General features: G+C 44.3%; 1 protein-coding gene across 1 annotated transcript; it reads left to right on the top strand.

The window, feature by feature from the left end:
• The first annotated feature begins 1,487 nt into the window (after positions 1-1,487).
• Positions 1,488-10,541, top strand: CCN3 (cellular communication network factor 3). Its single transcript, XM_049854224.1, has 5 exons — positions 1,488-2,029; positions 2,159-2,384; positions 3,451-3,702; positions 5,867-6,081; positions 9,024-10,541. The coding sequence occupies exons 1-5, from the start codon at positions 1,742-1,744 to the stop codon at positions 9,318-9,320; spliced, it is 1,278 nt and encodes a 425-aa protein (XP_049710181.1). The 5' UTR covers positions 1,488-1,741; the 3' UTR covers positions 9,321-10,541.
• Positions 10,542-14,662: the final 4,121 nt, after the last annotated feature.

Below are 14,662 nucleotides of genomic sequence, written 5' to 3'. Positions count from 1 at the left end.
GACCATGGGCACCCAATGTTTTTGGTTGTAAGGACTAGGAGGTATCAGTTATCTTTGGACCGCTGTGGCATATGGCTGGGTGACCTGAGTGGAGCCACCAGACCTTAGGCCCCTGATGTGGGTAGGTGAGGACCCTGTTTAATAGGCAAAGTGGTGTCAAACATCAAACACCCACCCCTCCACCGCACAGCTGAAACAGTCGTAGTCTGCCAGCAAGGGCCTATCCTCCTGAAATAGGCCCACACAGGTCCATGCAGGGGAAAAGGTACCCAAAGTCCATAGACCATTGATGCCTGGACGGGAGAATCCTAACTGATTCTGATGTGCAGGTTGGTGGTGGTATCACTAGACCAGCTGACCTGTAAAACGCATCAACTCAAAGAGTATATGAGTGTCCTGGCCAAGGGCCCAAATTAACTATTCAGTCCTTACCCAAGCCCTGAATACAACTCAGTCTGGTTCACCTCAAAGAAAGCTGAATTATTGGAGGCTTGGAAGTATGTCATGGTAGCTCCCAGCTGCTCACAGAACTACCCTGAAGGGGCTTGAGGTGATTTCATCACCCCAGGCAGGCCTTGCAGGGGAAGGTCTGGCCCCTTACACAAGCTGCCTTTCATTTCCTTCATGTTGGAGAAGGCTGATGGAGAGGTAATTTATTTCTTTATAAAGACTAGCGTTACATCACCGGCCTGTATATTTCTTCCTATAAAGTGTCTTTCAAAAGCAGCTATCCTCAAAGGAGTTGGGCATAGTTAACTTGGGGGCAGCAGTGAAGTTGAAATGGGGGGAATTTTTTTTTTTTTTTAATCCTTCAAGCAAAGTCACTGTTGGAGCAATAAAACTGCTCTCTCTTGAGACATGACTAGCATTTGAAGGCAGCCATTTTCTGAAAGTGGGTGCCAGATGGGAGACGGATTTGATTGGATGGGGTGAGCCAAGTAAAGCAAGTTGCTTCTTCACACCTTCCTTAAATCGCTGAGGTTTTGATGTTGGCTGAGCGGAACCCCCCTAGAAAACTCTGAAAGGCCTTTGGATTTTTAGATGTGCTGTTTCACATTCGGCATTTTACAGCAGGTGTTTTGAGGCTTTTCTCTACCAAGAAGGAACGTTTGTATTCACCCCAGGATCTTATATTTAATTTTTTTACGTTTAGTGTTTATCAGACCTGTGGAATATGGGTTAAAGACTCGGGGAGGCTTGGAATGATTTGGACAAAAAGGACTTTGACATCCTCCAACCTAACACTGAGATTCTTTTCCTTTCTGTGGTTTTTTGTTTTCTTTTTTTTTTCTCCTCCCCTCCATCCCTCCTTCCTATCCTTCCTCCCTTCTCTCTTAATCTCTCTCCACATTCAACGAGTGCCCTAAACAGTGACAAACTTGCATGTGCTTCCCTTATGACTAAACTCCCAGGCCTCCCGCCAACCCCCCTCCCCACCCCTCCATGGCCCAAACTCCAGGCATCCCGTGAAGAGAGCCCCACGGTTCGCAGCCCTGGTGGGAACGGCCTGGGCGGAGGAGTATGGTGGGGAGCGGCGGTGTCTTTGTCCTGGGGGAAGGCAAAGCCGCTTCCAGGAGGAAACGGGCGTTTCCTTCCCACGCGCTCGAGCGGGCCCTGGGGCTCGGCCCGGGGACTCCACCCAGCCCCTCCCAGAGCTCTGGGAAAAGCCAGTCGCCACACACAGGCACACACAGGCCCCGGCGCCGCGCCCTAAGGAGAGCGGCACCCACGGCCAATTGTCATGGCAACTTCGGGGCTCGTTCCACTTCCCCACCCATCCGATCCCCCTCCTCCTGGCGCCACAGCCAACCGGCTTGTGCGCGTCCCTGGAGCGCGCTATAAAACTTGCGCGGTGGCGCAGGCGGAGCGGCGACTCGGAACCCGGGGACCGCAGGCAGCAACACTAAAGGTAGAAAGTCTCCTTTCAGTAAGAGCGGCAGAAAAACGCCCGAGCATGCAGAGCCTGAGCCTCTGCCTGCGAAAGCAGCGCCTTTGCTTGGCCTTCCTGCTCCTCCATCTCCTGGGCCAGGTAAGTGGCGCGCCCCCAAGGCGCCCCGGTTACTTTCCCCTCTGAGCGGCCCCTGCTGGGCGCCCGGGCTCGTCCGCCCTCGACTGTCCGTACCGAGGGGTTTCTCCTTCTTGTCTCGCACGCCCCCAGGTCTCTTCGGCTCAGCGCTGCCCTTCGCCATGCCCAGGCCAGTGCCCCACGGCACCGCCGATCTGCGCCCCCGGGGTGCCCGCTGTGCTGGACGGCTGCTCCTGCTGCCTGGTGTGCGCCCGCCAGCGCGGCGAGAGCTGCTCGGAGCTGGAGCCTTGCGAGGAGAGCAGCGGCCTCTACTGCGACCGCAGCGCCGACCCCCGCGCCCAAACTGGCATCTGCATGGGTAATACAGCCCCCTCGACCCTTGAGCTCTTCTCCGGGGCCAGCTAGAGCTGCCCCTCTTGCTTCTCCTCTTCCTCCCTCTTCCCAGAGGGTGATGAGCAATAATACTAATGATGATAATGATGGTGCAGTAGTTGATGTTTATGGAGCCACGCATGGTATGGGGGCGCCTAGGGGTGTGGGGAGTGCCAGAAGCCAGAGAGGAAACCTGCCCAAGGAGGTGAGACGCCTTCATCACTTGCCACCCTAGAGAAGAATCTAAATAGATGGGGAGGGAAGCCAAGTTAAGGGTCAGTGAAGTCATTTCCTTTGGACGTTTCCAGGGACACACTTGGGGGTGATGGAAACGTGAGCTTACTCATACTCTCAGAGTTCACACCTGCAGTCCAGCAGGTTTCTTTTCACACCTCTAACTGTCCTATTTGAGCCAAAGCAGCCCCTGGTCTCCTGGGATGACTATGTAACCCTTGTCCAGGTGGCGGTGAGTAAAATAAAATGCAGACAACTAGTAAATCCAGGCTCATGAAATTTAGTCTGCTGGGGGTCGATTTTCCACCTGGTTTACCATTTGTAGTATGAGGCAGTCCCTGCCTCTCTACATGCCGGGCTTGAAAAAGCCTTTTACTTTGTAATCTAAGCCGGTGATGATTTTCTCTGCTTGAATGCCGGGGAATCCCATTGCCCTTCTCAATTTGACCAGTTAACCTATTTGGAGCATATGCAATGCATTTTTTTTTTTTTTAATTCTAAGCTTCTGGAGTAGGAGTATCTAAAAAGGTTTTTGCAGAATGACTTTATCACTGGAAGAAATAGTTATGGGGCCTTGGGTGTATCATTTCCCTTCGTCACCTGTAAAATGAGAACCTGGACAGGATGGCCATGAAGGTTTGTTCTTGCTCTGAAGGACCTCCACGAATACATTTCTCTACTGGAGATGGATAAGAAGCCAGATCACCAAAACTAGAAAAGGACCACTCAGGGTTTGAACATTTCTGCCAAATCTTACCTAGCCTCTCTGATGCATCATGTCCTGTTTTCCCCTCTCCCCTGCTCTCCCAATATTGTAGTGCTAGAAGGAGACAACTGTGTTTTCGATGGGGTCATTTACCGCAGTGGAGAGACCTTCCAGCCGAGTTGCAAATACCAGTGCACCTGCAGAGATGGGCAGATTGGCTGTGTGCCCCGCTGCAACCACGACCTGCTCTTGCCCCGGCCTGACTGCCCAGCTCCAAGAAAAGTTGAAGTACCCGGGGAGTGCTGTGAAAAATGGATCTGCGACCCCGATGATGAGGAGGGATTGGGAGGTATTGCCCTACCAGGTGAGAAACTGTGTACCTCGGGATGGTCACAACACGGGGCGGGGGGGGGGGGGGGCCTTCTGCCTAGAGAGTAAATGCAGCCAGGAAGCAGGAGGGTCCTCTTGAATGTGAGATGAGAAAACTAGTCTCAGTTTCTGGCCATTCTGTTGTGAATTCCAGATTGCCCACTGAGAACAAACTCATCCTGTCTTTAAATCCAAGCTAGGTTACTTAAGTACACACACAAGTTTGTCTAAAGCTGCCGTTGACAGTTGCCATCCATTCGGCTTGGACTCATGGCAACGTTATGTATGACAGAATGAAACATTGCCCGGTCCTGTGCCATCCTCATGAATGTTGCTATGTTTGAGTCCATTGTTCTGGCTGTTTCTCTAAAGAGGATCTACCTAATTGAAAATGACACCGGATTTGTCTTACCGAATGACCACTATTTGTTTTTAGTCAATCCCACTTGACTCTTAGTAATATTTCAAAGATGAAAATAAAAATCACTGTTTTCTGGATTGCATACACTACCTATGTCCTGTCAAAACTAGCCCCCTGGGGAATGTTTCTCATCCCTGGATAGGTGTCACTGAGAAATGTCACTTTTCCAGATGCTGCAGGAAGGGGCAAGTGTTTTGTTTTTCTTTTTGTTTTATCTTATAAAGGAAATTTTTTGGAAAAAAAAAATCCTTATGAGTTGATCTATCAGTTAGAAGCCATGAATCAACCAGATCATTTGTATTGTCGGTATACTGAGTTTAGTCCCCGGGTGGTGGAAACTGTTAAACATTCGACTACTAGCCAAAAGGTTGGCAGTTAGAATCCACCCAGAGGTGCCTCGGAAGAAAGGCCTGGCAATCTACATCTGAAAGATCACAGCCACTGAAAACCCTATGGAGCATAGTTCTACTCTGACTCACATGGGGTCACCAGGAGTTAAAATCAACTCATGGCAACTGATTTTTTGTTTGTTTGTTTGTTTTTGTTATGTGAGTTTTATAGAATTTCTGCCATCAGAAGTTATCATCCAGGCCTTACAAATAGGGAAAACTACCATGTAGACAAGAAGATGTATCCCAAATCATGCAGATTAAGTGTTCAGACAGAACTTTTCATAATTAAAGACCAAGTCTCTGTATCCTGTGGCTGAAACAACCACCTCCATCTCCCAAAAGCAAAGTACAGCTTTCATCACTATTTTGAACAGGCTGGTTCTACTTATTCATCACAATTAAAATTCTCTCATAACCTTTTTTAATGTTTAAAGGCATGTGTTGAAAACACTATAGTTTTAAGGCTAGTTTGTGATGTTCTAGTGTCCTCTATTCTTAAAACCACTAAGCTTCTTAAAGACAGGTTCTTCTAAGCTTCTTAATGACATGTTAGACAGTCATTGCACAAAGATTTCTGGAAGGCCTACAGTGTGTCAGGATTGTACCACCTGTTAGTGTTGTTATTAATTGCTGTCAGATCGGCTCTCGCTCATGGTGACCCCAAACACAACAGAACAAAACGTTGCCCAGTCCTGCGCCATCTCATGATAGATTGTGTGCTCAAGTCCATTGTTTCGGCCGCTGTGTATTTTGAGCGCCTTCCAACCTCGTGGGATCACCTTCCAGTGCAGTATTGGACAGTATGCTGTTGGGATCCGTAGGTTTTCATCGGCTAATTTTCGAAAGTAGCTCACCAGGTTTTTCTTCCCAGCCTGCCGTAGTCCAGAAGCTCTTCTGAAACTTGTCCGTTGTCCACCATGGGTGACCCTGCTGGTATCTGAAATATTGGAGGCATTGCTTCCACCATTATAGCAATACTCACACCACCACAGTAGGGCAAACCGATAGATGGGTGTCTGTTACCCATTGAAACCCATTACCGTCGAGCTGATTCCAACTTATAGTGACCCTATGGGACACAGGGTCCAAGGAGCCTCATAGGGTTTCCAAGAAGTGGCTTCAAACTACTGACCTTTTGGTTAGCAGCCTAGCTCTTAATCATCGTACCACCCGGGCTACCTGTTAAAAAAAAGGAGTTAGTAAAGAGATCTAGATCTGCGCCCTGGGAGCACCGGTTTAGTGGGTATGGAATTGGTTAAGACCCTCTTTCTACTAGTGATTAAAAGGATCACTTTGTGATTCTCATGTTTTATTCAGTATAGCTTCTGTATTGATCCATCCTGTAGCCTACAGACCAGAAGCCACCCTAGGAGTTGAAGTCTCTGACTCGAGCGTCAACTGCATTGAACAGACCACAGAGTGGAGCGCCTGTTCCAGGAGCTGCGGCCTGGGCTTTTCCACGCGGGTCACCAACAGGAATCGGCAGTGTGAGATGGTGAAGCAGACTCAGCTCTGCATGGTGCGGCCCTGCCAACAAGAGCCTGAGCAATTAGCAGATAAGGTAAGGTGCCTGGAGAAGCCTACCGTCACAGACGGCATGGTCTCGTCTCACTGGAGCCTGGACTTCACAAAATCACTGTGATGCTGGTTGACTCAGAGGTCAGCTGTAGCTGGGAGTTCACCCCAGGGAGAAGGTAGAGAGATTTCAGATGCCAACCTGAGCACATTTACACCTTGTTTCCTCTTTCACGTGTTGAAATGCATCCAGTAGCTCATAGAAAGTCTGTGAGTAAAAAGGAAGGTCCATCGACTATAATACTTTGCCCAGTTCAGAACGCTCTAGCAATCCCTGTTTCATTCTAGGAGAAAATTGGCTACAAAGTCACCAAGTTAAATGATTTTAGAAAGGTCACTCCTGACCTGAATTCCCCTTCAGTCCTCAGGGCTTAATCTCTAGAAAGCAAAGGGTCTGAACCATGTCTATCTGCTTCGCCCCTGGGTCCCCAACAGCCTTCCTGGTACATAGTGTGCTTGATGAATAATTGGTGATGAATAAATGAATGGGAATCTGTGGCTTAGTTTCAGTATATTTAAAGGTCTAGTGGAAATAGTACATTTGCCAATATAAAGCAGCATGGGCCAAATTAAACAGCATATTTCTTTCCTTGTTAGCTGGAATTATAACAACTCAGTGTGTTAAAGCTGAGTATAAGACATGCAGATCAGAAGCTCTGATTGGTTCTTGATGACATCACAGACCTTGTTACCAGAGCCCCATGTCAGATAAATGCAACACCCAAATTGAACTGTTGTATGTACTCTTGTACAAGCCTAAGGCCAAAATAAAACAGTCCCTAGCAATGAAGGGTTTACATAGCTCCGGACTGAGGCAATGTCATCTAATGCGTAAGGGTGCAAACTCTGGAGCCAGACAGGCTGGCTTCAAATCCTGCCTTTCCACATGTACTAGATGGGTGATCTTGGGCAGTTTTCTTAGTATCTCAGCCTCAGTTCTACCCTCTGTGTAACAGGGCCATCGATAGTACCTGCCTCAAGGTTATCATGAGGATTAAATGGCATGAATTTGCCAAGTGATGGGTATGTACTAAGCACTTTGTTAACATTAGGCAGTGTTACTTAAAATTTCTATTTATTAGTAAAATAAAAGGAGTCCCTAGTAATTGCATTCGTTACATGACTGCTTAGCTATATAGCTTTTTGAGGTCCATCCTAACTTTCTGTTTCTTCTACCAGTTTTGAGAGAGTGCCCAGAAACACCTTATCCCTAAAATTATACCCTAAAGACTGTACCTGCCCGCACTTAGGGAAATTGTTCCATACATGTAACACGGTTCACCTGCTGAGCAATCTCTCTCTCTCTCACACACACACACACGGAGTTGTTGTTGCCCTTCTGCCTTTTTGTGGTGTTGGCTAGAATATAAGCTAAACATTAAATATGAAAAGGAAGAAACAATCCCTTAAATATTTTTAATTTGTTTATTAAGGCAGGATTTTCCATCTCATGCCTCTAAAACATGGTTGTTTTCTATTGTTTCTTTTCCCAAAATTTGTATTCTTGTAGCTCACACTCTAATATTGAGAAATATCATATTTAATATATTTATTTGTAGTATGGGGAGCCTAGGGAGTATATATGGAGGCTAGCTAAATACTAGCAAAAAAATCATTACTTCCTTATCGCCAGGAGATTCTTATAATCTGGGGTAGTGGTTCTCAAAGTGTGGTCCCCAGACCAGCAGTATCACCGAAGAACTTGTTAGAAATGCAAATTCTTGGGTTCCACACCAGACCTGCTAAACCAGAAATTCTGGGCGTGAGGCCCAGCAATCTGTTTTATTTTTGTTGTGGTTGTTAACAAACCCTGTAGATAACCTTATGCATGCTAAAGTTTAAGAACCACTTACTGTAAGAGAATTCCAAGTCTAGTCACCCCACAAGCTGTGAGCTGTGCCTGGGAAGATGAAGGGAAATGGAGAATAGTGGCAGATTAGTAAATGAAGAAATACACATAGCTATTTCTTTCCTGTAGATGGCACTGGGTGGGTTTATCATCAAATTGGGTTTCCTCATTAACCATTATTACTGGAATCTTGAATAAATTCTAGACATGCTTTGCCTTCATGGAAAATAACCTTAAAGCCCACCGTCTTGGAATTTCCTAAGGTCATAGTAAAGAAGAAAGCTTGGGTTTTGCAGTCAAACAAATTCAAATACTGGAAGTTTTCTGATCCCTTTAGCCTTTTGAGCTTCTACTTCTTCACTGATAAAACTTGGGCAGCAATACCGTTCTGACACTGGGCTAAGATGACCCTCTTATTTGCCCCCATTCATATCTCTAGCCTCACACTTGCTGCTTAGTGTCACGATTTGCTTGTGTTTTCCATTTCTGTGGCTGTCTTGTCTTCTTTAATCTTCAGCACCTGATACTGGGCCTGCATGGTAATTGTTCTTGTATGAGTGAATGTTGTTAATAAGGATTAAGTGAGTTAATGTCAAAGTATTTGAAACACTGTAGGCTTGCAGCAATGCCAGGCTTATTTCCTTTGTCTTTGTAACACCTAAGAATACACTGGGCTAAAAATAACACCAAAACATGTTAGAATAGTTTAAGAAATTATGGAGTTTCCTTGCCATACATATGCCTTCACCATGCTTGCCATCTCAAGGTCAGAAGAGGTTGTGGCACCACTACCTAATGTGGTCACAGTAGGTATGGGTACAGTAGGACTTCCAGTTCCAAGAATCCCTTAGGGGATGCTTCACTGGCCAGAACTTCGTCACAAGGCCATCACAAGCTCCCATATAGTCTGGGAAAGCAAATACTTTTAACTGAGCACATTTCCCAAAGTTTCCATTCTGCTAGCAGAGAAGTAAGAGCAGTGGATATTGGATAGGCAGCTAGCAGGTTATTGCAATCCCCTAAAATGGTTCCTCACAGGAATGGTAGACATCCCAGGCATTACTCCTATTCTTTCTCAGAAAGGGAAAAAGTGCCTCCGCACGATGAAGTCGCTCAAAGCCATCCACCTGCAGTTCAAGAACTGCACCAGCCTGCACACCTACAAGCCCAGGTTCTGTGGGGTCTGCAGCGACGGCCGGTGCTGCACCCCCCATAACACCAAAACCATCCAGGTGGAGTTCCAGTGCTCCCCAGGGCAAATCATCAAGAAACCTGTGATGGTCATCGGGACCTGCGCCTGTCACACCAACTGTCCTCAGAACAACGAGGCCTTCCTCCAGGAGCTGGAGTCCGACACCAGTAGAGAAGAAATGTAACAAGTGTCCCTGGAGTAAGCCCTCCTACAGAGGCCAAGTGTAGCTACTGCATGACCCACCCCCAATGAATATAAGGAAAAGAATGAAGTCATTCTTTCATCCCTGAGCCCTGTGTAGCATATTTTCTTTAGCCACGTGAGGTCATTTATATCTATCTTTTGTTTTGTTTTTTTAATCAAAGATATGATTAACTGTAAACTTTGAATGAAGGTAAGCTCAGGATATGGCTTAGGGATGACTTACTTTTGGGCGGTGCTTTTTACAAATGCAAATGTCTATGAATTTCAGAAATCAGATATATGTTTTACCTTATAGAGTATATCACATTACAATCATTTTATATTGTGTAGACTAGTGCAATCCCCAAAAAGTTACTGTAATTAATGACATGGTGGAGTCCAAGATCATACTGAACGTATCTTCGTACAAATATTTGACCATATATTAAGGTTTGATTTGAGGATTCTTGGTTGAGATCCCATTATGGGTACCTCAATTCTGAACTTTCAAGTTCAAGATCTGAGGCAACGTACAGTTCTTCAACTTGAAATCCAGAGACTGTTAATAGTGTGTTTTGTTGTAAACTAGGAGTTACGCTGTGTCTGCAGTAATGAAATGTTTGTTAATTAAGTGAACTGGTGTAAAAAACTGAGAAATTGACTCCTTTCCCATAGAAAGAAGCTTAACCAGAGAATGCTCCTTGATACAGAGATGACGGGGCCCTAGCATTTGTCTGTCCTAGAAGCTGCAGAGGCTTACTAATTTTTTAATCCAGCAGAAGCAGACGAGATCAGCAGGAATCCTCTTATCTTACTTACGAGTAAACTGAGGCCCAAAGCCCTTAAATGAATCAAAGTCATAACCCCTGATGACTTTCAAATGTGCATTTAGTGGAATTTAACAGAATCAATTATTGGGGTGCAGTTACCATAAATTTTATGGCCGTTTAGAATCATCATAGACATGTCCAAAACTTATCCATGGGCTATAATTATGGAAAACTCACAAGCAAGATATATGTGTATAGAAACATATATCTAATTTGTCAGGATACAAGATAGGCCTAAAAATTACATCTGTACATTCCTCTAATGTCATCATTAAAGTATTTATGTAAATATAAATTGTACATTTTGTAAAATATCTGTTTTAATTTCTGTACTTGTCCAATGGCACTAAATAAACGTGACCTTATCTGTGCGTGACTCAGCTATGACTTTGTGCTTGTAAGTTTAGCATTACCGCTTATTGGAAATAAAATAAGAATTTATGGACTAAATGAGATACCAATCCACAGTCTCTATTGAAAGAAGAATGGTGAACTTACAAGTTCTTATCAGAAGAGAATCAAAAGGCAGCTCTGACTGAGTTAGGTGACTCCAGAACCAAGACCTCAAATATTCTGCATGCTGTTGACTCTCAAACCCACATTGTGAGTACTGATACTTTCCTGGACAGCCGACTACCAGTTGCTGTCAAGTCAGCTCCAACTCATGGCGACCCCGTTTGTGTCAGAGTAGAACTGTGCTCTGTATCATTTTCAACTAGTGAGTTTTCAGAAGTAGGTCACCAGGCCTTTCTTCCAAGGCACCTCTGGTTGGACTCGAACCTCCAACTTTTCGGTTAGCAGCAGAGCATGTCAACCATTTGCACCACCCAGGGAGAGCCGGCTAGACACCTCTGTATATTGAAGATTGAACTTGTCTGACAGAGAAAAACCTTACCTCCCCAGCTTCCTTATCTACATAAAGGGCTGTCCATCCCTCCAGTGACCCAGTTTAAACTGTAAGCATTGGCTTGATCAGCCTTCTCTTGCTACGTGCCCAGAAAAGCATATTTCTAGGGATGATACAGCACTGAGCAGTGTTGCCATCTGACAAGTTAGAGAGTCAGAATTAATATAAATTTTGTTTTGTAGGTTTTGGCTCATTCAATGTGAGTCTGAAGTTCTTTAAGAATTAAAAAAGAAAAGATTTCCTGTTCCCAACTTCGCTCCCCCTGTCTGTCGCCTCCTTCTCACCAGTCTCTTTAGCTAATTTGTATTTGTCCTTTAAGAGAGACTGGAAAGTGAATTTGACTCCCAGCAGCTTATTCCAAGGAAATTCCTAAGGCCGGCTAACATTTCTCACATGCTTACCTTGTGCTGAGTGCTCTCCTGCAGAACATCATTTAATTTGCACAGTAGCCATACCAAATAGGCACGTTTCAAGTCCCCATTTTACAAACGAGGGAACTTATTTTAAAAAGTTAAGCTTTAACAAATTAAAGTTCTTATGCTATCCTATGGGTCCGTGCAAAGATCGTCTGTATACAAGGCTGTTGGATTCAACATTGCCCATAATTGCAAAATACTGGAATCATTCAAAGGGCCAACAATTCAGTTGGCTAAATAAATCATAGTACATCCACTATGATGAAAAACAATCATTAAAATGAAAATGCAGGAGAACATTTACCAAAAACAAAGTATAGAACCATGAAAAGAATGACTTGTTTTTGTTCAGAAATATATATAAATGCAAAGGAAAGGAGACCTAGGAGAGAATGTACAACAAAATATCAATGATTATCTCATTTTGGTCTCTCTTTTTCTTTCTTTCTTTTTTGGCATTTCTTTACCTATTTTTCTTTATTGACAGTATACAACCTTTAGAACCAGTAAAAAAAATTAAGACTGAATTCAGATAGCCCTTCAAAAATGCTTCCACTCCTCCCTCTACTTATGCTAACTTTGTTGCCCCTTCCAGCATCCAAAACTTTTACTTCATTCATTCATCTTGTTTGATGGATAGGTACCAACCTCTGCTGCCCAGCCTTGTTTTATGTCCTGGGAATACAACCATGAATAAAACAAACAAGGTACCTGGTCTCCCTGGAGTTTACACTGTGTTAGCAAAGGTAGGCAAAAAGCAGTAAACAAACAAAGAAGATAAATATCAATGGTGATAAGCAAACCCTATGAAGATCTTAAAAACAGGGTAATATAATAGAGATTTTCTGGGTGGCTAATTTTAGTTGAGGTGCTTCAAGGAAGTTCTTTCCAAGGAGGTGACATTTCCCTATAAGGACAGAGTAAGACTGTCCCACACGGCTACCAAGGAGCAACTGGTGGATTCCAACAGCTGACCTTTCTGGTTAGCAGCCAAACTCTTAAACCACTGCGCCACCAGGGCTCCCACATTTCAGCTTAAATCTGAATCACAAAGATTAGGAGAAAGAATCTTCCAAGTAGAGATAGTGCGAAAAGCCCAGTGTCAGGAATAAGCTTGGAGCATTGAAGATGAGTGTGGCTGGAAGGCAGTGCTGAGGAGAGGTGGGAGGTAAGGAGCTTATGGGCACAGGAGCAGTAGGGCTTGCCTCCCTCTGTCATGGTACTTCTCATGTTATTTTACAATTGTTTCTATAAACCTCCGTTACACAGAGTATCTGGAGGTCAGTGTCTAAGTCTTCTTTGTGTCTTTCTATCTGCCACAGTACCTGGCAGTAGATAGGACCTAACTATACACCTGTTGGATGAATGAATGAATGGACTACGCACTGACAAAAGGTAGAATGGTCTTTGAAATAAACGTTAGGCTTTTAAACTGTCCTTTTCATTACACCCTGGGAGAAATCCCCTACCCTCTGATATACACAAACACACACTCATGCATTCCTGAAATTATAATTAAAGGAAGTTGAAAAAAAAGTGATCTGAGGCATAAATATTTGGAAAGTCCAGAACTTTCTGTACTTTCAGCGAGAAAAACAACATTTACTGAGCAGCTTGGGGCTGGGGAAAAAGCTCAGGCTTTAGAGTTATTTGAACCTGGGCTTGAACACCAGGCCTACTCTTTATCAGCTATGGCAGAGCAGGCAACTTGTACACAACCTCTAAGTCTCAGTTTCCACACCTGTAAAATGAGAACATAAAGCTGACAGGAAAATCAACTGTCCTGGTTTGCCCCGGACTGAGGAAGTCTCTGAGATGCAGGGCTTTCAGTTTTAAAACCAGGACAATCCCAGGCAAACCAGGTTGAGTTAGTCACCCTAAATCCCAGCCTCATAGTGTTGTCAGATAATGTACGTCCACAGCACTTGACTGTGCCTTGCACATAGTAGGCCCAAAATTACAGCTGTTAAGATAAGTATGTAGGAGAGCCAAGCACTGCGTTTATTCTCTGCTTCTTGTGCTCAGAGGTATTCAATATTGGCCTTATTTTTAGACGGGAGGGCAAAAAAGACTCAAAGAATATAAGGAACTGTTAAACCAGTAAAAATCAAACAGTTGCTGTTGGGTCGACCTCAACTGATGGCGACCTCATGTACGTCAGAGTAGAACTGTGCTCCATAGGGTTTTCAGTGGGTGATTTTTCAGAAGTAGATCACCAGACTTTTCTTACAAAGCAACTCAGGGTGGACTTGAACCTCTGACCTTTCAGTTAGCAGCTGAGAACATTAACTATTTGTTCCACCCAGGGACTCCTAATGACCTATTAAGGGCACAGTAAATAAAGGAGCTGGGATTCAAACTCAGGGTCTGCCTGAGCTCAGAGCCAAAGCTCTTTCCTTTTCACAGAGCTGCAGTCGCTGAGGTCAAGTATATTTTTAGTAACCAAAACAATTCCAATCGTTTTCATTTTTGTCCTATTTATTCAAAAGATAAATGTTCTCCTTTGGAAGCATCATTGAAAAGTAGTGAGATTGTTGAGATCATTCCATGAGTGTGACAATTGTTTTCTTGAAAGCACTTAATTTCTGGTGTAATAAGGCACATTTGAGGATTTTTCTTTTCTTTTTCCACGGAAGGATTCAATTCAATAGTAAGGCAATGACATCTTTAACTACACAAGGAGATAATTTGTCACGTAAGAGTTCCAAATCTCTGCACTTGATGAGATGATCAGCAAAGCTGTTGGTGGAGATTTCTGTGTAGTATTAGATTTCTCTCTCCCAGTATCTTTCGCGTAGGTATACATTGTCATGTTTCCGAACCTGTTTCACTCCGAAGTGCTCAATATCATAAGTCAAATTATCAAAACAGTATGTCTTTTGGCTGTGTGCTATCAAGCTTAGTTTGAAGATACATTATTGTTGGAAATGTTTTCATCCTAATGGTTCTTGCAGGCATTGCTATGCTGCCTTGACCACAGAAGGTTCACAAAATTCAATTACCACTTCAATAACACTGCTGGCACTTGCTGGACTCTCAATAATGAAGAATTCCCTGCAGCCATCCAGCTGAGGACTGTGAATTGCTGTTACATTAAGCCAGCTGTTCCAGGGATAATCAGGAGGAGTAGAGGGTAAGGATGGTGATGCTGTACCATTCTTCTTAAAGGATGTGTATCTTTCTCCTTAGA

The sequence above is a fragment of the Elephas maximus genome, chromosome 15 (genome assembly GCF_024166365.1).
Source record: "Elephas maximus indicus isolate mEleMax1 chromosome 15, mEleMax1 primary haplotype, whole genome shotgun sequence".
Taxonomy (NCBI): Eukaryota; Metazoa; Chordata; class Mammalia; order Proboscidea; family Elephantidae; genus Elephas; species Elephas maximus.
This window is presented reverse-complemented; position numbering and strand designations above follow the sequence as displayed.

What these genes read in the sequence shown, in the direction of transcription:
- CCN3 (XM_049854224.1), top strand. Translation starts at nt 1,742, where the DNA reads ATGGCAACTTCGGGGCTCGTTCCACTTCCCCACCCATCCGATCCCCCT. An exon ending in CCAAACTGGCATCTGCATGG is followed by an intron (nt 2,385 to 3,450) that starts GTAATACAGCCC and finishes CCAATATTGTAG; the next exon opens with TGCTAGAAGGAGACAACTGT. An exon ending in GGGAGGTATTGCCCTACCAG is followed by an intron (nt 3,703 to 5,866) that starts GTGAGAAACTGT and finishes TCCATCCTGTAG; the next exon opens with CCTACAGACCAGAAGCCACC.